This window comes from Stenella coeruleoalba, assembly GCF_951394435.1.
Source record: "Stenella coeruleoalba genome assembly, chromosome: X".
NCBI lineage: Eukaryota > Metazoa > Chordata > Mammalia > Artiodactyla > Delphinidae > Stenella > Stenella coeruleoalba.
This window is the reverse complement of record NC_137152.1, coordinates 105,981,098-106,008,172: the sequence shown is the minus strand read 5'-3', so window position 1 is coordinate 106,008,172 and position 27,075 is coordinate 105,981,098. Positions and strand designations below refer to the sequence as shown.

Here is a 27,075-nt window from a genome sequence, read left to right as displayed (position 1 = left end):
GAACACAAGTACAACAGAACATTGACATGTCTTTGCCGACACTCCATCTAGTGTAATAATGAGCTGCTGCAGGTTGAAACAGCCAAAACCAAAAGGGGGGAAACTTAGAAAGCAAACAAGGAGACACATTATTCTAAAGCTAGATAATAGCAACTAGGAAGGCAAAATGGGACTTTGCCTAATGAGAGCCTGCAGCCATAGAACCTCCAGTGAGGACCTCTGAGAAAGTCTACGAACTTCTAGATGGATTAATGTATCTCAACCATGCATCAGGTGCCCAGTCTATTTAAGGTATGTAAAGTCTACTGATGGCGTCTCCCTGTCACACCTCTCTAATTTCCTTTATGCCTGAACATTCAAGTGAACTTATCCTCTGGAAAGAAAGGCCCATTGACCATAGCTGCCTGACTTAATGTCTCAGAAGAAAGAGAAGATTAGGGGACTTCCCTGGTGGCGCAGTGGTTAAGAATTTGCCTGCCAATGCAGGGGACACGGGTTCGAGCCCTGGTCCGGGAAGATCCCACATGCTGCGGAGCAACTAAGCCTGTGCACCACAACTACTGAGCCTGCGCTCTAGAGCCCATGAGCCATGACTACTGAGCCCACATGCCACAGCTGCTGAAGCCCGCTTACCTGGAGCCTGTGCTCCGCAATGGGAGAGGCCACCTCAATGAGAGGCCCACGTGCCACAGTGAGGGGTGCCCCCCCTCACTGCAACTGGAGAAGGCCCACATAGCAACGAAGACCCAGCACAACCAAAAATAAATAAAGAAAAATAACAAAGAAAAAAAAAGAGAGAGAGAAGATTAGGAGCTTAGACCAAGAGCCAGAAATCAATTCCACAGTTCTACGGTTCCACAAGAGCTCGTACTTTTTCTCTTCTGTGCTCAGGGCAGGAAGATGCAATGCATACAGGCCCTGGGTGTGTTTGCCAGCATAGTGACTTCCCCCAGAGTGCCATTAAGAACTGGCAACCTGGGGGCTTCCCTGCTGGTGCAGTGGTTGAGAGTCCGCCTGCCGATGCAGGGGACGCGGGTTCGTGCCCCAGTCCGGGAAGATCCCACATGCCGTGGAGCGGCTGGGCCCGTGAGCCATGGCCGCTGAGCCTGCGCATCCGGAGCCTCTGCTCCGCAACGGGAGAGGCCACAGCAGTGAGAGGCCCGCGTACCGCAAAAAAAAAAAAGAACTGGCAACCTTGGTGTAATTGAAACAAATGATTGAAAGTGTGAAGTGTTTTCTTCCGGAGGCCATTTGCAATATGCTTTTAATTTTTCCACTTCATAAAACCAACTCACTTTCCAGTTTTGTGGGTGTTATTAAAGAAATGAGCATAATCCCAGACAAATTCAGTTATCAAGCATTTAATTGAAAAGTGCCAAAGCTGCTCTATTTAGCAGGACTTTACTCATACGATCAGAGCTTCTAAAATGTCCCAGAGCTGCTACTTAGCTCTGTTTCCCTTCTTGCATAAGATGGAGTGTGTGTGTAGTGTAGCCAGAAGACTCTAGATGAACGTGGGGTTATCCTAATGACATCAAGCTTAAAATCACTCTTCAGGATTGACATCACAAATTGACTTGAGGACATTTTCATGTAAGCAGCTCTCTGCTTTGTAAAGTATTTCATTTAAAGAAGTGAAGGGTCAAATGGCATTGAAAAATCTTGCAATATTATACCTGAGTCTAAGTGTTTCCCATTTGCAACTAAATATACCTTGAAGTGGCAGCTAAAGAGGACAGGGAGAGAAATCCAACTGATAATCAGAAAAATGTGAGTCAGAATATGTTTCTGTCCTGTTATTTTAAGTGAGGTTTCCTTCAGGGAAAGTCATGACAGTTCATTATAATCTGATCTTCTCTGGGAAGCTGATTTGTGACCAAATATTTCAAACTGTCACAATTAGGTTAGGAAGCAAAGTATCATCACATTAGACTGCAAAAATAATTCCAGGTTGAAAGGAAAGCAATAAGTTTTGGTGAGGAAGGACATTTTTTCTTTTTGTTTGGGTTTCTTGACAGTAAACCACAGTGTGAGTTATTGTCAGTGTTTTGCAATATAACAATGTGACTTATGTCTGTCTTACTGCAGAAAGAACTAGCTCTTGGAATCTGCTAGTAAAATTCAAGGTGATGTCATGAACCCTCCCTTGAATTCTGATCGCCCATTTCCTACTACCTTATTGGCCATTCTACCCTTTAAAAGAGCCATTAAACTTTTTTTTCCAGTTTGTTTCCTTTTCATTTATTTTTAATTTAACATTTTAACTGTGTGCTTCTGTTTAAATGAAGTTTATGTTATAAACACTCTGAGATCATTCCATTATTTCCAGTTTTAGGAAAATACTATTCCTCTCTTTTCTGTAACTGTTGAATATGCTTCATAGTAATTCATAATGTTTTATTTTTATTATTTTTCATGATTAATACTGTCATCTGTGAAATTAGTTGTTTTATTTGTGGGGATCTAATTTTTTCTGAATTGATGATGTATCTTAATAAAGCAGCTTCATATTTGTTTATAAAAAAATTCAAGGTGATAAGCATCCCTTCAATATACCTTCTAATTTTTTAAATGCCAGCTATAATAAAACTGAAGTCAGGTTTCAGTAAGGCTACATTTTGACTCAAGATGGCTAAAACTTCTCAGGACGTCTACATATCTTAAATGAACCCCAATCTGTTAAACTCTCACACTTAAGAAATGGCTTGCTGGATCATTTAATGTTTTAAGGGGGTTAGAAGCACATGTACAGCCCGTGGCTTAGAAGTGAGCCAGCAGTTTAAATCAAACTTGGCATGATGGTTACTGACTGAATTGGATTCTAAAGACCAAAGATTGAATAGGTCATCAAGAAAGGTTTCCCTTCTGACTACAGCCTGGAAGCCTGTAAATCCACAAAACAACATGTCTTGCAGCAAAGACCATTAGTTTCATTCAGGGGCAGCATCCTGGAAGCTTTGAAGGCATCTTTAAAGAAAAAAGAAGGAAACCTGTCCCTGCTGAGGGCTTTTGGAAGGAAAGAAGTGATGAAGCATCCGAGTCATCCATGATCTGCTCCCCCCTCCGGAACATTTCCCCAGCACTCTCTTTTACAACAGCAGCGAGACTGAAGCACTGATTTCTTTTATTCCTTCTTCTGAAGGCTCCTGCTTCACATTTATAATACAGAAAAGATGTTCTCAGTACCCAAAGAGAGAAAGAAAAACCCGAGAACGGTCTGGAGGCATTTTTCAGTTTGGCTGCTGGTCATGGATTTCACCTGAGTATCTCTTATGAAACACCCACTATGCTCAGAAAGAGAAAACTTTCAACAACAAAGAAGTCCACTGTCATGGTCATTTCTTGCTGTAAAGTCATAAATATCCTAATTGATAATGTCCTTATCAGAGAAAAGAGAGAGCTGATAGTCAATAAATAGAGGCTCTAATTTTTAGTTCAAGAGCCAACAGTTGATTACCTGTGAGTGGATCGGCCACACTGTAGATTCTCCATTCCAATATGGGACTGACCTTTAGCATAGTGTGGACCTAAAATAAAAAAGAATGGTCCTGGGCTTCCCTGGTGGCACAGTGGTTGAGAGTCCGCCTGCCGATGCAGGGGACACGGGTTTGAGCCCTGGTCTGGGAAGATCCCACATGCCGCGGAGCAGCTGGGCCCGTGAGCCATGGCTGCTGAGCCTGCGCGTCCGGAGCCTGTGCTCCGCAACAAGAGAGGCCACGATAGTGAGAGGCCCGCGAACCGCAATGAAGAGTGGCCGCCTCTCGCCACAACTAGTGAAAGCCCTCGCACAGAAACGAATACCCAACACAGCCAAAAATAAATAAATTAATTTAAAAAAAAAAAGAATGGTCCTTTTCACATTGGGTGGCCTGGGATGAAATCCTGGCTCTACCATTTTCTAGCAATGTGATCTTAGACAAGTTACCTGATTTATCTGAGCCTCACCTTCCTCACCTGTAGAATGGAGATAAAACATACCTAACAGTACCTGGCATCTTACAGACAATAAATGTTGGGTCTGGTTCCCCAGACTACTTGCATAGAGTCAAGAATGATAAAGGCAGAAGGGAAAAAAAAGACTAGTGAAGATGAATGTCTAAATTTTTGTGTGTGTTTTGAAGGCTTATAAGGAAGCTTTGGATTATTGGTGATGCTTTTGTAATTTATGCTATTTTTCCTCCCATTCAATAAGCAAAATTGCACAGTATTGCTTTCGAGGTGCCGTTAAGAAGTTCCCTGTTGTATAATTGAAATCAAGTCTGTTACCATATAAGGTGCACTGACCCAGGAGACATATTATTCCCACAGGAAAGCTGTGCCTCTAGACTGTGTGCATCGAGCCAGGATAGTGACTACCCTCTGGAGAAGACCCTGAACAGCTGTCCTATCAAATCTGAACGCGAAGCACTGCTAGTGGGTAAGGAAGCTAACACACACATTCAACGGATAGAGTGCAGTGGAGTGGGGGGAAGGATTAACCTAAGATGCATAAGCACATGCCAAGCATTTATGAAGCATGACAGTGCAAGGACCCAGAGTCCTGAAGACAACAGGGTAAGAACAAGTACAGATTTCAATCAAAACGGTAATAGCGGCTCCCAGCCCTCTTCAAACTCCTGGTGACCGCTGCCACATCCAGTGTGTCAGTATAAGTGCTATGCTAAGAGGGGGTCCACTGGAGAAACACGTTGTAGATTTTTTAAATCTCTAAGCAAAGATAGGTGAGCCCTCTCACTCCCACTCAAGGGACAGTGCAGACATTGTTTGGCAGAGAGCTTCTCCAGATGGGCCTCCGGAGAAGGTGTGTGTCTCTCTCCTGTCTTTCCAGGTTACTGGCAGGCGACTCAGGAGGCTGTCTGTGGGGTGTTGGACCCTGGTGGGCTCTGATGAGATAAATGCTACAATTGCTCTCGTTACATAAAAATTTTTTCACAGAGGCAAGATAGCATAAGTGGTTAATGAATCAGACAGAACTGGCTTTCTGTCTTGACCCCACCATTTCCATCCTGAGCTTCAGTTCTTCCGTCTGCAAAATGGGCATAATAATATTACCTGTCTAAAAGTAGCTGCAAGTATTAAATACGACAATTCATCTAAATCACTAAACACAGTGCCCAGCCCATAGTAAGCCCTCAATAAATGAGACACATTTTGCACTTACAGCACTATTCACAAATGCTTGTTGACTTTATATTCTATTTGGAGAACAGTGGCAGATTGAGCCCCTTTAAAATGACTAAAATATTCAGTCATTTAAAAGGGGCTAATCTTGGGCCTCAGCAGATAATCCCAGCTGCCTTCTAGGAAGCTGAGCCACACTGTAGCCTCACCCCAATCTCAAAAGTTCTCCACACTAATTAGCTTCTGCATATTTTAAAGATACATCCGCCTCCTTCAGTAATGGATATTGTACTCAGATTTAACACTTTGATATGTTAATAAAGATGCACAGGGGGATCTGCCAGTGAGTCTTCAAGAAGAGTGACAACTTATTTCCGTTTTCGAACTCAAAGTTCTTTAACAAATTGGCATGGCAACAGGGAGACCTGTCAGAGAAGAGCTATGGGTAGGAGGAAACCTCTGTAAATGGATAGTTCTAGAAACAAAGATTCTTAAGTGTTTAGTGTTTTGCTTTTTAAAGAAAGTAGTCTTGAACTCACAGAAAGGAAAATCTATTTTTTAAATTGGTGATTTGGGTGTGAACCCACAAAAACTGCTTCGTATTTTGAAATCTATGGAGTTACTTCTTGGCATTTGACAGGATTTCTTGACCATAGTATCTAGAATTCCTTTGAATATGGACTGTCTTCTTCAGAATTTAAGTTTCTCAGCTTGAGTCAGTGTTTAGAAATTCAATTTACCAAGTCATTAAGAGTAAAGTAGGGCTTCCCTGGTGGCGCAGTGGTTGAGAGTCCGCCTGCCAATGCAGGGGACGCGGGTTCGTGTCCCAGTCTGGGAAGATCCCACATGCCGCGGAGCGGCTGGGCCCGTGAGCCATGGCCGCTGAGCCTGCGCATCCGGAGCCTGTGCTCCGCAACGGGAGAGGCCACAGCAGTGAAAGGCCCATGTACCGCAAAAAAAAAAAAAAAAAAAAAAAGAGTAAAGTAGTGTTATAAGTAATAGTATCCATTTTGAATAGAGTTTTGAACCCTACCATCAGTTCCTCCTGGATCCTCCAACCCACCCGCTTGCCATCTAATATTGGAGGACTTTTACAGAGAACTTATTTGAACTTTAAGCTACAATTTAAACTTGTGATATTCTTTGTCAGGTGCTTAAAGGGATATAGACAAGTTATAGTTTATAAACCAAATCAAATTTAGCTTTTATTTCCTAGCAGTTTTCAGCAAACTAAGTTCTGGGTCTGTTTGATATACCTAAGATCTTATGAAAGGAGAGGAATTCAAAAAAAAATAAAGAAAAAATAGTAGACTTTTGAACAATTTATATGCTGCCTGTTGCCAGAGAAAGAAGTAGTATTAGCACAATTAACCTGGTGGCCAGAATAATCAAGGCAGTATGTGTAGCTGCCAATCACTCCAGAGTTAGAAATCATGCACATCCCTGGAGGCTGTAAATTGCTATAAGAATTCTGTTACTTGAAGAGATTCAGGGCTCTGAGGACAAACAGAATGCTAGTCACCACTTGAATGAAGGAAATGTTTGGCTTTTCTTTACAGACCTACTCACGGAATAAAATCCAAATACAATCAGCAGATTCTCTTGTGAGAGGCACAAGGTTAATCAGGCAAAGTACATGATTTGTACTTTTGCCACAACAGCAAGACATTATTAAATGCATAAGAGGCTAAAATCCAATTTAAAGATGGTTCAGAGGAACTGCAAAAACCCAGCACAATCTAAAGTCATTGTAAAAGTCTAAATTCATTGTAAAACGTAGAACTCAAATGGCGTTTAGCCATCATGAATGATGGAAGTGACTCCTCAAATGCCAGATTTTCTGCATGCAGTATAGTGCAGTGAGAGGCAATACACATAGTGGTTGAGAGCAACTGTCTGGATTCAAATACCTGCCACTTACCAGCTGTGTGACCTTGGGCAAGTTGCTTAAACTTTCTGTGGCTCAGTGTCTTCTCATCTGTGAAATGGGGATGGTAGGTAATACCTACCTCACAGGGTCGTTGTAAAGATTAAATGTGTAAAATATATATAAACTTAGAATAGTGCCCAATACATATGATGTACATATGAGTTGACTCTTGCTAGACGCTATCATGTGGCATCTCAACGAATACAATGCTCAAGTGTAACCTCCATGCTATTGTCTCTATAGGGATTATCTCCACATTCCTTCATGTCCACCCATTTGGAGCAAGCATTGAATATATCTGCTCCTACTTGCACCGTCTTGATAATAAGGTATGTGGGGGCCTGAGATGGCCATGCAAGGCGATGTAGGGTTCTTTGTGAACAGGTGGCCTCACTCTCCTCAAGCACAAATAAGTCATTAGCAATCACTGTAAGGAAATTTCCCTCACCTATTCTCTCACTGTGATTCAGCGTAAAGTTTCTCTCTTGCTAATAGGGTGACCGTCTGTCCCTGTTTGCCTGGGACTGAAGGGTTTCCTGGGACTTGGGACTTCTAACGCTGACACCGGGGAAGTCCCGGGCAAACCTGAATGAATTGGCCACCCTACTTCCAAGATATATCTTAGAAGAATTTTCCTCCTTTTACTTTACATATCATATGCTAATTAACAAATATTTCTCACCAGTCAAACTTTTGCCCTGGGCCTTTAGCCATTAGCACTGCCATTATCTACAATGACATAATCAAGGCAGGGACAAAAAGAGTTGGAACAATAAGTCTGTAATACAGACTGCATATTTGCTCACAGCTGATCTCATGGGCCGGTTCCTTCCCTGAATGCTATCCTGTGGGGGAGCTCACAAAGCATCAAGAGCAAGGGTAAGTGCCAGTTCCCTGGAAAGTCAAGGATGCATGCCTCATATAGGCAGGAGGGGACTCTTGACCCCTCAGAATAAATAAACTCATGATACAATTTTTTCAGAAGCAGCATTCAGTTAAAGCTGCTCATGGATTGTACTCACTATTTCATAGGATCTGGGCCTTTTGAGAAGTGCCATTGGAATGCAGACTTCTGACAGTTAGATGTCCAAAATGTTAAGCCATTTAAGCATATATCCTCTTTTTCTTTTAACATCTTTATTGGAGTATAATTGCTTTACAATGGTGTGTTAGTTTCTGCTTTATAACAAAGTGAATCAGTTATACATATACATATGTTCCCATATCTCTTCCCTCTTGCGTCTCCCTCCCTCCCACCCTCCCTATCCCACCCCTCTAGGTGGTCACAAAGCACCAAGCTGATCTCCCTGTGCTATGTGGCTGCTTCCCACTAGCTATCTACCTTACGTTTGGTAGTGTATATATGTCCATGCCTCTCTCTCACTTCGTCCCAGCTTACCCTTCCCCCTCCCCATGTCCTCAGGTCCATTTTCTATGTCTGTGTCTTTATTCCTGTCCTGCCCCTAGGTTCTTCATGACCTTTTTTTTTTTCTTAGATTCCATATATATGTGTTAGCGTACGGTATTTGTTTTTCTCTTTCTGACTTACTTCACCGTGTATGACAAACTCGAGGTCCATCCACCTCACTACAAATAACTCAATTTTGTTTCTTTTTATGGCTGAGTAATACTCCATTGTATATATGTGCCACATCTTCTTTATCTATTCATCTGTCAGTGGACACTTAGGTTGCTTCCATGTCCTGGGTATTGTGAATAGAGCTGCAATGAACATTGTGGTACATAAGCATATATCCTCTTAACAGAGGCACTGGCCCATTTGGTAATCCAGCTGTGGTGATACATCCTCCTCACGGCATTTGTTTTAGTTTTAGCTAGCACTTGCATGGCATTTATCTCTGGGAAGTGATGCTATTCTGCAATTAAGCGGCCAGCCCATTGGCAGTGAAGGGAGGGATTCAATGTGAGCACCAGGACCAAGTGGTCTGTTGAGGTGGTTTGAAACTGAACTCTGTGTCAGTAAAAACGATCCGGTTTTTTTAATTGCAAAAATAATGCAAACATGTTCTCTTTAAAATGTAAGCAATATAGAACTACAGTAAAGGCAAAGGGAGAGTTCCCCACAGTCCCATCTCTCAAGGATAACCATTGTTAACAGTTTGGCATATCTTATTTCAGACCCTTTTTTATACATCTGCTGCACCTATATTGTATGTATATATCTATAAGCATTATAGATTTATGTTTTTTGAAATGGGGATTCAACTCTACTGATACTGTGCAGTGTGCTTCATTCACCCAACTGGATACAGTCCACTACTAGCACTGGGGAGAAGGCATGACCTCACTCCTAGTCTAGTGCCAGTTCCTCCTGAGCAGCTTCCTGCCAGGGTAGTACCAGGGCCTCCCAAAGAAAGCCTGCAATGGTACTATAAGAATTTGGGGGTCCCTTCTACCACCTTTATAAATATTTACTGTGACAGCAACTTGGGATTTCTTTAAGGATCCCATAGTGCTCTTCAGCCAAGCCCTAGTATCCAGGTTCACAGTTAGGAAAGTTGCTACTATGCTACTAACATAAAGATGAAGCAAACCCTAAGGGTCAACAGATTAGTTTTTGTTTTTATATTGGTGTGTGTGTGTGTGTGTGTGTGTGTGTGTGTGACAGAGAGAGAGAGAGAGAGAGAGAGAGAGAGGAGTGGGGAGAGGGAGCAGAGAATTAGGAACACAGAGCATTCTCTATTCCTGTCACTTTTCCTTTGTGAACTAAGACGGGTGTGAAGACTTCTGCTCTGGTGGCAGCCATTTCTGCCTCCCTCTCTTCCCCAAAGGCTTTGTAGCTTCAGTGGGCCTGAACGTAACATCACCAGCACTGATAAGCCATCATTCAGCTGGCTGCAGACCCAAGCCTCTCCGCATGACCGACACCAGCTCTTTCCCAGAGAAAGCTTGGTGGCGATCAATCTCAAAAACATCATGCTAAGTGAAAGAAACTAGTCACAAAAGACTATATATTGTACAATTACACATATATGAAATTTCCAAAAACTGCAAAATCACAGTGAAAACGATCTGAGTCAGGGTTTGGGAGTAAAGATTGACTGCAAAGGGGCACAAAGGAACCTTTGTGGGGGGGTGATGGAATGTTCTAAAACTGAATCGTGGTGACAGTTGCACTATTGTATAACTTTACTAAAATTCATCAACGTGTACATGTAAAATAAGTGAATTTATTGTATGTAAATTATGCCTAAATAAAGCAGTTATGAAATACAGAAACAAAAAGAAATTTCAGTGGACTCAGGCAGTCCAAGCAGAAGGCTTCCATCTGTAATCCACTCAACCGACACATACACACACACAGGGAGGGGAAGGTCGACCCCACGCCTAGCACACACACGTGCGCATCAGCATTCTAAAGCAACATTGGGGAAGCCAGATTAGGAAGGTGGGACTGGTTCTGAATGGAGATGTCCTCTCTGTCCCACAGATCTGTACCAGTGATGTAGAATGTCTCATGAGCAGACTCCAGCATACCTTCAAGCAGGAAATGACTGGAGTTGGAGCCAGTCTGGAGAAGAGATGGAAATTCTGTGGCTTTGAGGGCTTGAAACTGACCTGAATCCCTTTGCCTGACAACCTGGGATCCTGAAAATAAATGTGTGTTGGACAAGCTTAGAAAGTGATTTGTATTTTCAATGGTTTTCAAGTGGAAATTGCTTTAAATTTGTCAATTCATTCCTGGAATATCTTTTGACTTAAAATAAGGATCCTAGAGCAGCACCTCAAGCTACAGGCCCTGTAAAGAAATTGACTCAAACCTCAAGTGCTGTAACTTCCTCCTTTTCTGTCAATTGGTTGTCTCTTTTTATTAGTAGTATTTAAAAAGGCCTGAGGCTACAGAGTATTTGGGGTGTTTTCAGTGTCTGTACTACTGTTGTAGACTTTAGTATTTTTTAAACACTGTTAACTGAAATGTTTTGATGATTTATATGTGATTTGTGTTTCAGAACTTCTCTTCACATTAATGTTGCTACTGGTGAGAGGAATGAAAGGAGCACTAGGGACTCCATAACTGACATTGTCTTTCCAATTCCCAGTAGGCCAGTAAGTGAATAACATATCAGTGTCTGCTAGAAGGTGCTTGACCAGGTTCACCTTTTAAAAGACAAAGCATGGTTTGTGGCTTTTTACAAAATTACTGTGAACGAAAAGTTGACAGATGTTTCAAAGTTATTTTCTCTAATGTATCAGATAAAAGGTTTATTTCAGAATTTTTAAAAAACTAGATGTATTCACAGAAAGCAAGTGTCCAGTATGACTGGCATGTGTATGTGGTATTCAGAGTCACCTTGTAAATAGCCTGCTTTTAAAGGAGGGCATGTTTAGTTTTCTATGAATTAAAACACACGTGTGTGCTCACAAACACACACACACACACACACACACACACATTAGCAGAAGGGATTTATTTTGATATGCTTCCCCTCTGGTCTTCTTACAAAGTCTGGTGGTCCCTTTTCTTCTGCTGTCAGTGTGTTGAATTGCAAACCATGTACTGCTGTAAATACTATGTTTACTTCATGCTGAATGTCTGCAAAGAGTTGATGTGAGTATTAATAGAAAATTCCTGGTAATGAATAAATAGTAGGCTAGGGTGTGTGAAGCTTTGCACAAATAGGTCGGCTCCACCTAGAGTCCTGAGAACTGGGACTCCTGTAGTTCTGCAGTGCCCACCAGCAGATTACAATGGCAGAGTGTGCGTGGACCAGTCAGGAAGTCCTGGCTGATGGAAAAGAAATGGAAAGGATGAGAACTGGGGACTAATATCCTGAGGCAGAGATGGTCTTTTCTTCTGTGGTGTTGGTGGTGCTTGTAATAACATAAGCATGCCCTCCCTTGAGTCTTGATTGAAAATAAGAGAATGTACTAAGCAAAGTCAGTGAAGAGTATTTCACAAAAATACTTTGTAAATCACATGTCAGTAGTGTTCAAAGTTGTATTTTTAAAAGATAAATATTCCTTTTTTATACCTCAGTTTGGTGTCCTGTTTTGAATTGCTTGCTCTCTAAGTAATCCTTTAGTAAATCATCTCAATTTCTTCCTTTGAGTTACCAGAATATTGGAAGAAGATGCTAAATCTTCTGCTTTGACAGCTAGAAAACAGGATTCCACAGCAGCCCATTCTTGCTGAAAGCTGGCTTCCCCCTAAGCAACCAGCTGTGGCACCAGCAGGAAGCGAGGGTTATTCTTACAGTAGCTTCCTCAATGAAGCATCGCTGTCATCAATGCTACAGAAGGCTTTGATTCATCAGTCTCAGGGGTCGTGCAATACCTTGTTTTAATAACACCTATGAAATAGGGGAAATTTGCCACTTAACAATTATCTTATTTAAATAAGTTAAATAAAATGCATTTAAAGCAACTGCCACACCCAGGCCCCTTGCTCTCCTTCACTTGATCTACTTGTAGTACAAATGCTCTCTTCCTATTATTCCTGCCAACTTAGTCCAGGTGTACTTCTCCCAGCCTGCTTGAATATACTAGTTGTAATGGTGAATTTTGTGTGTCAAGTTGGCTACACTGTAGTGCCCTGTTGCTTGGTTGAATACCAGTCTAGATGTTGCTGTGAAGGTATTTTTGAGATGTGATTAACATTTAAACCAGTAGACTTTGAGTAACATATCTTACCCTCCATAATGTGGGTGGGCCTCATCCAATCAGTTGTAAAAGACTGAAGTCCTCCAAGGAGAAAAGAACTGTGCCTCCAGATTGCTTTGGACTCAAAACTGCAGCATTAACGCCTGCCAGAATTTCCAGACTGCCAGCCAGCCCTGCAAAATGTCAAACTTTCCAGCACCCGAAATCACATCAGCCAATTCCTTAAAATAAATAAATAAATACATATATATATATATATATATATATATTTATACACACACACATATATACATATGTGTATACACATACATATATATACATATATATGTATGTATGTATATATGCATCCCATTGGTTCTGTTTCTTCGGAAAGTCCTAATGCACTAGTCCAGAGTTGTTCAAAATGTATAAAAATAGAGTATGGGGACATATGTATGCATATGGCTGATCCACTTTGGTGTACAACAGAAACTAACACAGTATTGTGAAGCAATTATACTCCAATAAAGATCTATTTTAAAAAAGAGTAAAGGAGAATGCTACAGCAGTGTTAAAAAAATAGAGTATGTTTGCATTATATTACATAATCAAATTGCAGCACATACCATCTCTCACAATCCTTTTCATTCACCATAGAAATCTATTAAAGAAGCTATTTTTTCCTTACAAATGCTATTTATTGTTCTGTTGTTCCTCCTGAATTTTGAAATTTTACTGTTTTGTTATTTTTAGGAGATACAGTAGTTAGATTTTTCCAGATAATAATGAATAGAAGCATTCTTTTATTTTACAAATGATTATTTCATCTCCCTTCCTAGTCCTGTGACATCACCAGTTCTGATTTTTTAATATTACCAAGCTGCTTGTTAAATGTCTTCAATGCAAATGGAAAAGTTAGTTTTCAGAGCAAATCTTGGACGCATATCTGTGTTCAAGTTATACAGTGTTTCATATTTAATTGTGCCCCAAAATGTATGCTTTTCATATAATGCAGAATAAACTATGTTACTTGAAAAGACAGCATAGATGTGCAAGACCTTTTGACTCACCTGGTAGGACTGGGTGAGCCCTTCGGATTCTTAGCTGTCTTGGACAGTCTATCAAAAAGACCTGGATTCACTTTTCACCACAACTGCTACCATCTACTGAGCAACTGTTATGCTCTCATGCTGCCTAAAGTCATTTACCACCTGTGGACACAATGGGAGCTTCCATTTTTTAAATTAAGGAGAAATAGTACCTTCCCCAGAGAGTGGTGGTCAAGATTCAATAAGATAGTACCTGAAAGTTGCTCAGCCAGTGCCTCGCCCAGAGTGCATTCACAATAAAGAGTTATGATTTTATGATTATGGTTCAGTCAAAAGTAATTAAGAGTCGTGACCTTGCTTTCATTTTAAGAAAAATGTTTTTGTGTTCACACCTAGAATTGTGGGGCTACATCATGTTGCTAGGCCTCAAGAAAGGAAATTCAGCTGTTTAAACATATTCGGAACATTAACTCAGTCCCAGGCACTCTGCCAGACACTGTGGTGTACAAGAACCTAGGGGCAGGACAGGAATAAAGACGCAGACGTAGAGAATGGACTTGAGGACATGGGGAGGGGGAAGGGTAAGCTGGGACGAAGTGAGACAGTGGCATGGACATATATACACTACCAAACGTAAAATAGCTAGCTGGTGGGAAGCAGCCACATAGCACAGGGAGATCAGTTCGGTGCTTTGTGACCACCTAGAGGGATGGGATAGGGAGGGTGGGAGGGAGATGCAAGAGGGAGGGGATAGGGGGATATATGTGTATGTATATCTGATTCACTTTGTTATGCAGCAGCAACTAACACAACAATGTAAAGCAATTATACTCCAATAAAGATGTAAAAAAGAAAAAAAGGAGCAGGGCTGGCCCTTGCCCTCAGGGAGCTAGAAGGGTAGGCTTTAACACACTGAGCTTAAATTCTTCATCGTTTACTACAACTGTGAAACAAACGTAGATAGCACTTCCTTGTTTCAGCTGAGACTCTGAGTTGAGAAGTTCCTAAAAGGCAGAGATAAGATTTGAATCTTGGTCTGCCCAACTGAAAACTCAAAACTTTCTAATGGCCCAGTATCTTATTTAACCTCCATATCAACCCAATTGCTAAGAATTATTATAAACCCTACGTTGTATTCAATACATTCACATGCCATTATAGAGAACCTGGTATGTACAAGCCTTGGTCCTAGAAATTCAAAAGGGAACAAAGTATGACCTCTTCCTTCAAGAGTGGACACTCTGGTGGGGATGCCTGCTAAATGACACAGTCATGTACAAGGTTCTGCAGGAGGGACATCAAGGAAGGCTTCACAAATGTCAGGAAGTGTGAAATATGGTAAGAAGAGAAAACAGGCTCAGAAAGGTTAAACATCTAGTATGTGACAAAGTCTAGGATTTGAGCCCAATCTGCCTGGCTTCAATTTATTCTCTATCATACCGTGGTCCCCAAGGCCACTTTCTAACACTGTCACTTAACCTCTCTGAGCCTTTGTTTTTTCATCTATAAAGTGGAAATCTAAGTGTACTTCCCTCAAAGGGTCATTTAAGAGGCTTTGCTCAGTGCAAAGTGCCCGGTACTAACTATGCTTGGCAAAATACATACTCAATAAGGAGCTATAATAATTATTCAACTAATAATCATATTAACAATGCTTTAATGACACCAGAGCTACCTTTCCAGTATTGGGAATCCCATAGGGCCACAGGTAACTCAAAAGAAGAATGAGACTGGCTGGTTCAGAAAAATTCAGGAGGTTTTACTGAACGATGCTCCATCAGAGGTAAGTAATGCCTGGCCCAAGCCTGACATAGGGAAGAAACTTCCTTCTGCTGTCTTACGATACAGTCTCCAGTAACCTTCCAATTTTACCCCTCCTATCACAGGACAGACCACATGTCATAAACAAGACGGCCAGAGGGGCCTTAATCTTCTTTCCCATATCCCAAGATCCATAACACCATTCCATTCTTCCAGTTTGGCAGGAAGCTTTGAAGATCTCAGCTTGCCTAAATTTTCTATCTGGGTGGAAGATCTCAAAGGCATACTGAAGCAATTGCTTAGGGCAACAGAAGGAAGGAAAAGGAATTGATCACACACAAGTACAAGCATTCAAGGCTGTATAACCTTATGGAGAGGATCTCAGATCTTGGGTAGAAAATGGATGCAGGACATAAGAAAGAGTGTTCTTTACCTAACTGTGCTCACTCCAAGTCTGTTTGAATATTAGATTACCCTAAAATTGATAGATCTCTGGGGCATCAGACCTCTGCAACCTTACTCCTCAACAAATACCTCATATTGTGCTTCAAAGTGTTTTCAAACCAACTCTGTACACAGACATTATGTCATCTGATCTTCACAACACCCTGCAGGGGCAGATGGTTCCCTCCCCATTATTGCCATGAAGGAAAACAAGTCTCAGAAAGAGAAAAGCCATACCCCAGGTCACACAGCTACGTGGATGGTGGAGCTGGAGTGAGAATGCAGGACTCCTCTGAGTCCTCCCAATTTCCACCACCCTTCAGAGCCTCTGCCTTGTATGGCTGAGAGAGTATAAAGGAGGGGTTCTTAATTTTTGGTGCCATGTACCCCTTGGGAAATCTGGTGAAGCCTGTGAACTCTCTATCAGAATAACATTTTTAAATACATGAAATAAAATACAAAGGAAACCAACTGTATTGAAATAATACCGTTATCAAAACACATGTGTGACATAGTAGCATATGTGCTCCTATAACACATTAAATAGCAACGTGCAATGACAGGTCTAATAACTACTATAATTCTGAAGTAGATAAACATAAATATTTCAAAAAATCTGCAATAACTTGTGATACGATAATATCTGTGATACTTGTGAAAAAGTCACAGGTCCTGCTAATACTTCTGTACTTTGTTCACCTACATTTATAATGGAAGAAAACTCTAAACTTCAGTTAGAGGTTAGTGAAAATCTAAACGTATTTTTTCCATCCAAATTCACACACTTCCTAAGTTCTTCCCACAGTCTCTAGGTTAAGAAAAGAAACTCCTGATAGAGGAGGTTGATGAAATATAAAGTGAGAGCACCCAAAGTGGCACCAGGATTAGTTTCATTAAATATATTAATGTTTATAAATTAGAACAGTGCCCATCACATAGTAGCAATAAATTTTACAAATGATAGAGATACTGATTTTTTTGTACATTTTGAAATGGTGAAATTCTAAGTCAATACAAAACTGGCAGGAGAGTCCCACAAGTCTGTATTTCTGGGTGAAGAAGTGACAGATGAGCTTCAATGTGAGCAAACACAAAGTACTGCATTTAGGAGAAAATGAGACAAATGCTATTCACAAGATGTTAGTCTCCAAACCATCAGTTCTGGCAAAGGAAAGGGATCTGGGAGTTGTTGGAGAGAAGTCCAGTGTGTGGTTGGAATCATAAAAAGACAACAAATTCTAAACACGTTAAAAAATAGAAACAAAATATAAGACATTATCTTATTCCCATTTTTTAAAAAAAGTTTTGTACCCACACCAGTAAAACAGTTTGTTTCCATGTGGCTGGACCTCAAGACATGAAATTCAACATTTCAATTCAAACGTTGCTCAAGTGCTTATTCTGTCCAAAACATTCTACCAGCAATAGGGGATGCAAGGATGAATATGAGAGTGTACCTGTCCTTGAGGAGTTTGAAGGAGGAGCTCTAAGAATCAAGATTAGTGGGTTTTAATACATGAACGAAATATGTTCTACCCAGTGGACCAGAACCATATAGTCCAAGAGAGAAAAACCTGGAATGTTGAATTCAGTGTTTTTCACATAATAAGCTCCTTCACCCTCCCCTCTCCCGCTCCCTCTCCCTCTGCCTCTCTCTTTCCTGCTCTCTTTCACTCACTCACACACACATACACAGACACACACACATATACACACACAGAAGCGTGTGCAGCACTTAGCAACACCGGTATTACAAGCAATCATGCTTTGTTTATTCAGCAATAGAAGACGTTGAGGTATTTAAATGAGTTTACCAGATAACTGAAACATGCCCCTTCCAGTACCAACCTTTTTAAAAAATCAATTTAAATGAAAACATTTCTAAGATGTTTTACATCCATTCCCATACTGTTAAACAGAGGGTTCTTGATCTGTCCTGACCTTGCTGTGATGACTCCATATCAAATGACTCAATGACTATTAACTAAAAATGTTAGTTATGAGAAAACTACTGAGAAAGAATATTCTTCCACTAACTCAACTACACATGGAACAATGAAAGGGCTGATTCCCTGATAAACATCCTTGCTCATTAAATGGCTAAAACCAGCCTCCAGCAGCCATAACTAGCTATGCTAACCCAGGCTCACCATTCTAGAAATGCTGGGGCTAAGAGCTGCTCGTGGGACCACTAGCAGGGACATTACTCTGAATCTCAATGGTCTGGAGGGCTAAAGGTGCCTGCTGACCTAACAGCCCGTGGAAAAGGACACAGTATTGTCTCACTATTCTCCAACCTCTGCCCAAATATGCTAGTGAGAAATACTACCATGAAATGGACATTTGGTTTATCAGACAGCTAAGTCACGAGAATTGGACTCCCCGGTTCTGTCACTGGCCCTGAGACCTTAGGCAAGTCACTCAGCCTCTGGGTCCCATGAGTGGGACAGCAAGAGAGAGGATGCTGGCATTGCTGGCTACATTTTTCTTGCTTGCTCACCTAATAGAACCAAGTAGGGCCATGATAGGGTCCATCAGACTGTGGCAGCCCAGGTTGATGAGCATTGTGTTCTGGCCAATGTTCAGAAAGTGAATCTGCACTGTTATCAACTTGGCGAGCCAGAGACAGTGCAGGGCCTGTGGCAGCGAGAGTCCTGAGGGACAAAGGTGGAAGAAGCCACAGGTAGAGACACTTCATTGCCACCATCTCCCATGTGAACCCTCTAGCAACTGTATTCACCCCTTCTTCCCCCAGTTGGCCCATGACTCCTTCCTCCTTCACTTGGAAGGGCACAGAGACAAAATAAAATCATACCTACTGCAGACACCAAGCCCCAAGGCCAGTCTGGAATGACTCTCTATGGTTACCTTAGCATAACTCTGCTCTGCTGCATCCAGCATCAGAGTCAGAGCCTCTAGCAGCAGCTGCTTCAGCTAGTGTGCAACCTTGAGTCTGTCCTCTGCAGTGGAGTAAAGGAGGCTTGTTGAGTCTGTCTGACCCCCAAAGCAGGCTGTTCTCACCCCAGTCACTCGTAGTGACAGAGGGCTGGAATAGAAGCATCCCAGCTCACGTTCACAGGGAAGCAGGTATATCTCACTCACGTAAAGGCTATTGGTCCAGAAGTGCACACTTCGGAGATTGAGCGGCCCCTCTGGTTCTTCATTTCTCTCTGAAACATCAGGACAGGCTTACACGCATCAAGATACACATTGATTCCTGATAGATGTTACCCTGAATTTACAGGCTATAGATCCCAACAGATACAAATGCCTTCCAAGTCCCCCTCCCATCTCTTACCTACCCATCTGGTCCCTGCTGAGTGACTAATACACATGTCAGCTTCTAAGAGCCAATCTCATAGGTTCTTGCCCTTCTTAGCCTTAATAAGCTTCCTTCCCTGGCCAGAGCAGCACTGCACTGAGGGTGTGCTCTACTCACCACAGGGCTGAGACTCAGCCAATTTCAGTTGGATGCAGGCAGCTGCCTCATGCTTCTCATTGTCCCTAGGGCATCAGCATTTGATGGAGTCAAGCAAAGCTGTCCTCAGTGTACCGTTCTGCTCAGGAGAAAAGGGACTATGCCAATGCCTCAACCAGGGACTGCAAAGCAGACAGGATTGGCTGAGTCCCCTGGTCCTGAAAGTTCCTTAAAATCTCCCCCAAAAGGAAAAAGCTAAGTGAAAATGAAAATGAATACAAAAGTTTATACTATCCCCCAATGTTCATAGCAGCACTATTTACAATAGCCAAGACATGGAAACAACCTAAGTGTCCATCAACAGGTGGATGGGTAAAGGAGTTGTGATACACACACACACACACACACACACACACACACACACACACACTGAAATACTACGCAGCCATAAAAAGGAATGAAATTTTGCCATTTGCAGCAACATCGATGGGCTTGGAGGGCATTATGCTAAGTGAAGTAAGTCAGACAGAGAAAGACAAATACTGTATGATGTCACTTATATGTGGAATCTAAAAAATACAACGAACTAGTGAATATACCAAAAAAGAAGGAGACTCACAGATACAGAGAATAAACTAGTGGTTACCGGTGGGGAGTGGGGGGAGGGGCAATATAGGGGTGAGGGAGTGAGAGGTACAAACTATTGGGTGTAAGATAGGCTCAAAAATGTATTGTACAAGACGGAGAATACAGCCAATATTTTGCAATAACTGTAAATGGAAAGTAACCTTTAAAACTATAAAAATAATAAAATTTTAATGGAGGCCATAAGATATATCACTCAAAACTGAAAGTTTTAAGAGTGGCAGCATTGCCACTATTAATTTTGATGAGACACAAGGCCTAGACTTAGACTTTCCAGGCAAAATGAGATGCTTGACCCCTTAAGGGAGCCAGTTTGAGTTGTGTGTTGTGGTAATAATTAGGTAAAATATCTTAACTGATATTTAGAATTAAGTAATCCAAATGCAACTATATTTCAACTGGTATGTCTATAAATACAATGTAGGAAAGATAAGAGTTGAGGACTTAGATGTGAAGCTCTTAATTAAATAGAAGTTCTCATTAAAAAAAATTATGTTATCCTGAGCATAAGGAAATAGGCACACCCTCTCTGCTGGTGGGAGTGTGAACAGTAAAACCTTTCAGAAGGGAGAAGACTTTAAAAGTGTAGTCATATGTTATTCTAACAATTTCACTTCTAGAAATATATCCCTTAAAAATGGCAGAGAAAAGTGCTAAGATGAATGTAAGAAGGATATTTAATGACAAATAATTAGAAACAATCCAGATGAGCAAAATTAGGGCTAAGAGAATACCATATAGCCATTAAAACTGATGTCAATTTCAGAAATATTCATGATACGTTTATTGTTAAGTGAGAAAAGCAGTCTATTTCATATCTGCACAGCATGATGTAAGTTTTGTTTAAAATATGTAAATATATATGTATATACGTTTGTGGATACGTGCAAAGAAAAGGGTGACACCAAATTGTTTGCGGTGCTTGTCTCCAGATGGTATATAGACACAGAGGGATTTTTTTTCTGTGTTGTTCTGTTGTCCAAGTGTCTTATATTGAATATGCATTACTTCTGTAATCAGAAAAAAGTTATTAAAAGAATATTTAAATGTGGAAGCAAGAAAAAGTTATTAGATTGTACAGTAACAGAGGTTCTAAGCCTACAGTTTAGGGTTTCCATCTTCTTCCTTCTAGCAGTCATCTAGCCCTTCTCTCCCTGGAGGTGTATCTGTTTTCAGATTAAATATCTTCTCCTTCTTTTTCCTGTTTGATTCTTACCTGGAGTAGGTTAGGAACCATATCATTAAGTCTGTAAACAACTTAAAATAAGAGACAATTGAGTAAAGACCTGAAAGTTAAATCAGAGAAAATCACTGATTTATGACTCAAATTTTTTCACCCAATTCTGTAACCTTCATATCCACTCCATTTCATATCACACCTAAAGGCAATATCTTTAACCTGGCATTCAGGGACCTTCATGTTTTGGCCAAAGACTTCATTTCTAATCTTATTTCTCACTTCTGCCACCCTTCACATACCCTACTTAAGCCTAACTGAACTCCCTGTGCTTCCCTCTACATCCCAAGTCCAAATACTACCCATTCTTCAAGTCCCAGCTCAAATGCTACTTCCTCCATTAAGCCCTCCTGGATTCCCCTGACTCACTTCCCATATCTGAATGACCTCTCCCTTCTTTGAGCTCCCAAGAACCCTTTATCTGTACCTCCAAAGTAAGACTTAACCACTGTCTACCCTGTAGTATGATCATGTACCTATCATCCTCCCTGCAAGGACCATATTTGATTCCTTCCTTCCTTCATTCATTCACTCAGTAAATATTTATGGAGAATCTACTACATTCTGACAACCTATCTAGGCATTGATTATGCAACAGTAACTTGTATTTTCAAAGGCTTATTCTGGATGCTAAGTGAAAAGTAGAGTATAAGTGGTAAGGGAGGAAATAGGGAGACCAGTTGGAGGCTATTGCAGTTATCCAGGTGAGAAACAAATAAAGGTAGTTTTGAAACACAGTGGTAGAATTGGAACTAATGTGAAATGGAAAGATTCCAGGTATAACCTGAAGATGCAAAATAACTGAATATATGATATAAGGGAAAGAGTGGAATAAGGAATGAAGCTTCTTGGCCTGAGCAACTGGAATTTACTGAGATGGGGGAGATTGTCGAGGAGTAGATTTGGGAAGGAAGATCAGATTTGGATGTGTTAACTTTGAGATGCCTATATCTCTTTAAGGTAGAAATCTCAGGCAGGCAGTTGGACAAAGGAATCTGAAGGTCAGAAGAAATCCAAGATGAGGATATACAATTGAAATCATCAGCTTTTAGATGGCATTTAAAGTCTTGAAATTAAATGAGATCACTAAGGGAATGACTGAGGTCCAAGGACTGAGCCCAAGAGAACTCTAAAGTTAAAGGGTCAGGGATATAAAAAAAATCAGCAAGTGATACTGAAAAGGAACATTGAAAACCAAGAGAGTGTAGCATCCTAGAAGCCAAGTGAAGAAAGTATATGAATGAAGAAAGAGTGAATGTTTCAAATGCTGAAGTCAAGTCAAGCAATGTGAGAACTGACCACTGGACTTAGCAATGTGAAGGGCACTGTAGTTTCAGTGGGCATGGGAGCAAAAGCCTGACTGGAGGGGGTTTAGGAAAGAATGAGAAGATGGGTCTGAAGCTAAAAGGAAAATCGAGTCAAGAGAGGATTTTTTTAAGATAGAAAAGTGACAATATTATTGCCTCCTGTTGAAAATAATCAAGAAGATAGGGGAAATGGTCAATAAATGAATTTCAAAAAGGTAGGAAGTGAACTAGAGAGAAGGAAAGAAAAAATAAAAGAAGAAAAGGACAAGTGAAAAGAAGGGAGGCAGCAAGGGTGAGAGCCAGAGAGCATTAAACTTTTAAAGTTGGTAGAAAAGGTAATCTTGTCCATCAGGACTCTTTCTCTTGCCTAGGGATGACTGTAGGGCACTTGAACTGGTCTCAGCAAGGGAGATTTAGAGAAATGCTATAAGGATTTACTTTATAATGTTAAGAGAAGCTGACTGCAAAGGTACAAGTCCTGACTTTTCAACCTTGGGCAAGCTATTCAGTCTTCCCATGCCTCAATTTCCTCATCTGTAAAATGGGGATGATAACATTATCTTTCTCATAGGGTTGTTATAAGGCTTAAATAAATTACTTATAGTGCTTGGAGCATGATGTACACGTGAGCTATCATCATCACTCTCTCAGAGAATCAAAGGCCAGGAATCCCCCTGGGCCTCAGAAACGACTGAACTTGAGCCACAGGATGAGCCAGGCCTCATAAAAAGAAGAGGCTGAGAAGTCCCACAATCTGCAGTCAGCAAGCTGGAGACCCAGGAGAGCCAGTGGTGTAGTTCCAGTCTGAGTCCAAAGGTCTGAGAATCAGGAGAACTAATGGTGAAACTTCTAGTCTGAGTCTGAAGGGCTGAGATCCAGGAGAGCCAATGGTGTAGTTCCAGTCTGAAAACAAGCAGGCCTGACACCCAGAAAGAGCTAATGTTTCCATTTGAGTCCAAAGACAATAAAAATCCATCCAATGTCCCAGTTCAAAGGCAGTCAGGCAGGAGGAATTGTCTCTTACTTGCAGGAGGGCCAGCCTTTTTGGTCTACTCAGATGTTTAACTGATTAGATGGGGCCCACCCACATTAGGGAGGGCAATCTGCTTTACTCAGTCTGCTAATTCAAACGTTAATCTCATCCAGAAACACTCTCACAGACACACCCAGAAATAATGTTTAGCCAAATATCTGGGCACTCTGTGGCCCAGTAAAATGGACACATAAATAAAATTAGCCATCACAGTAAGCTATCACTGCAAACCTTCCTAGTATAAAGCAACTCGACTGGATTGATGCTAAGTGCTTACACTTCAAGTTTCTCCATTATTTCAAGTTGTATATAGTTTTATATTTATTATAAGTTCACTAGCAAAAGCATTATTTTTACAATTCCATTATTTGATCTAAGCAGATACTGAAAAACATACAGCCTCTAAGTTGGGTTGGCCCCTGATCCTACATTACTACAAGTCAAAATGACCTTTCCTTTATTGTCTCATTGAGGCCTGGCTCACAGACATTGGTCACTCAGGCTTGAATAATGCCTTCATTTATTCATTCATTCACTCACTCATCAAATTGATCACGTACGTGCCTACCACAGTTCTGGCAACTAGAAATACAGCAGTCAACAAATGTATATTTTATATATATATATATATATATATATATATATATATATATATATATATATATAAAATATACAAACATATATATAATATTATATATAATATAAATAATGTTGGATGATGATATATGTTATATAAAACTAAAGCAGGGAATACTCCTAAAGATGAGAGAATACACCATGCTGATAGGGGAGGGGCATTCCTCCAGAGGGAACAGCTAATACAAAAGCTCTGAGACAAGAAGTTACCTGGTGTGTTTGAGGAACATAAAGGCAGAGTGAGTGAGGGGGACATTACTAAGAGATGAGGTCAGAGAGTTAACTGGAGGAGAGGGGGCAGATCATGTTGGACCTTATAGACCCTGACAGCCTTTGGTGAGATGAGGAGCATTGGGGAGTTTTGAGTGGAGGAGAGCGTGATCTAGCCTACCCGTTAAAAGAATCGTTCTGAAATCTTCACCGAGAATGCACTGCGGGGGTGACGGAGGTGGGGGAAACAGGAACACCAGTGAGCAAGCTATTGCAGTAATCCAAAAGAGGGATGATGACAGCTTCAGGGTGATAGCATTGGAGTCCAAGAGTGGTCAAGTACAGGAGATATGTAGATATTGAAGTTGGAACCATCAGGAGTTCCTGATGGATTCGTTGTGAGGTGTCAGACAAAGAGAGGAGTCAAGGGTGACTCAAGGTTTTCAGCCTGAGCAACTGGTAGGATGGAGAGCCATCTCTTGAGATGGGGAAGACCATGGGATGAGCAGATTTGAGGGGAAATTCCATTTTTGACCTATTAAGTTTGCGACATCTACTACATATCCAAGTGAAAATGTTAAGTAGGTAGATATATAAATCTGGAGTTCAGAGGAGAGGTCTGTGCTAGAAATATCAGTTTGGAGTTGTTGGCATATAGATCATATTTAAAGATATAATACTGGATGAAATCACAAAGAGAGCGGGCATTGATAGAGAAGAAATTCAAAAACTAAGCCTTAGGGCACCCCAATATTAACAAACTGGGAAGGTGAGTAGGAAATTACAAAGGAGGCTGCGAAGGAGCAGACAGCAATGGAGGAGGAAACCATTTTAAGGGTTGTCTTGCCAAAGTCTTTGCCCTATCTGCATGAAGAATGGCAGAGCCTAGAGTCTTACCTGCACAAATGAAAGAATAAATAAATGAGTGAATGAATTAAAATCTCTCACCATTCCTGAGCTGCTTTTATGCATATGCCAGTATATTAAGTAGTTGCATGGACTTTAGCAGAATACTTAAGGTCATTGGGCAATTTTGCCAAACACACAGACCATCATTTGGGGCATTCCATTTACCATTCAATTCCCTCTTTCCTCCCAAAGTTCTGTGAATAAAGTCCCTGGTTCTTATTTGATCCATATCTAGATTCCCTTCACTAAATTCTGTGCCCAAGCCTAGCCTTGGAAAATTAGCCCATGCTGAAATACTTGGAGAGCTTCTTAATGAGCTTGATTTTCAGCTGTTAAACTTGATGGAACTCACAGAAATGTAAAAAAAAAATCAACTGTGACAGCCTTGACAGGAGATGGGAACACTATTAGCAGCCCCTATTAGCAGTGAATGAGTGCCGGTACATAGCTGATCTCCCCAAGCTGCAAAACACCAGTGGTTTCGCTGAGAAACAATCACAGAGACAGGTTGGGGCAAAGATAAAAGGAGGGGGCTTTATTTTCCTTTGCTCATTACATTCCCACTTTTCTTACCACTCATTATATAAAGATACACTCATATAAACACCTCTGGATAAAGAACCCACAAAGAAACAGCAAAAAGATCTTCAAACATTATTTGCTTCTCTAGATGTCTACGGATAAGAATATTAACTCTAATAGTAGACCTGTGATGGTTCTATCATTATGGCTGCAGCCTGTAGGAAATTCTAATTTTGAAATCCCACCTCTGAGGCTTATTATTGAGAAAAAAGAAAGATTTTTTAAAAAATCTGCTAATGCCCGTGTTACAAATTTGGTTTTGTGTTTTAAAAATCCGTGAAAACAGCATATTTGATTGGAATTACAATATATGAAAGGTGGAGGAGCCTTTTAAGACTATCCAGCCCAAGTCCCTCTTTTGACAAATGAGGAAACTGAGGCCCAGAGAGGGAAGAGGACTTGACCATGGTCATAAAATGAGAGACTGGCAGAGCTGGAACATTCTCATTCTCCCTCTCCCAGCCCAGTGCTTTTCTTTTCACTACACTTGAGCATGTACTAATGGAAAACAAATTAAAGCAGAAGATTGCAATAAGGGTTAGAAAACCTAAAATTGCTCATAAAGGATGGTTATTTTCTCAACTGGTTTTCTACAGCACCAGAAATTCTAGCTGAAGTAATCCACGGAGCAAAACAAAGTGGATGACAGTCAAATACTAAATACTATTTTCATTTGAAAGCATTGTATTTACAGCCTTTTTTTTTGTCTTCACAGGGTGAGACTCCACATATGTAAAAAATGAATTTAATGCCATTGAAAGTTTGGTATAATGACTGCTGAAAATCACAGGTGATTCGTGGTCCCTCGGGCATACCTGTTATGCCAGTAAACAACTAAAATACCTCACCAGCAATGTTGGAACCCAAGGGTCAGTCCTGTGAGATGGACACAGCAAATTAAATCACTGATGACATCAGACAGGAATTTTTATGAACAAGGACAGAGAAAAACAGGGTTAAGGAGACTGATTGTGTGTGCATGTGTACGGGGCCAAGTGTGTGGAACTAAATACCACTCTCTCACCAGCTCCACAGGGAAGTGCAGGTTCGGGTTCCCTGGAGTGTGCTATCCTTAATAGCTCCACTGGGAGCTGCGGGTGCACTGAGAGCCTCTTTCGTTGACAGTGGGGATAGAAAAAGGGAAGCAGTAGTGCGTTCCCTTGCATACTTTTTCCCTCCTTTATTTTCTATG

General features: G+C 41.0%; 1 protein-coding gene across 7 annotated transcripts in view; it reads left to right on the top strand.

Moving 5' to 3' along the window:
• The window catches only part of ENOX2 (ecto-NOX disulfide-thiol exchanger 2), a 298,921-nt gene extending 272,259 nt beyond the window's left edge, over nt 1-26,662 (top strand). For 6 of the 7 annotated variants that reach the window (XM_079910129.1, XM_079910128.1, XM_079910124.1 and 3 more), the window contains 3 exons: nt 4,309-4,417; nt 7,295-7,380; nt 10,503-12,050. In XM_079910129.1, the coding sequence (XP_079766255.1) occupies nt 4,309-4,417; nt 7,295-7,380; nt 10,503-10,634 (327 nt within the window). In that variant the 3' untranslated portion in view covers nt 10,635-12,050. Of the gene's footprint in view, nt 1-4,308; nt 4,418-7,294; nt 7,381-10,502; nt 12,051-26,598 lie in introns of those variants that run through there. The other variant, XM_079910126.1, reaches the window with a different exon arrangement.
• The last annotated feature ends 413 nt before the right edge of the window (nt 26,663-27,075 follow it).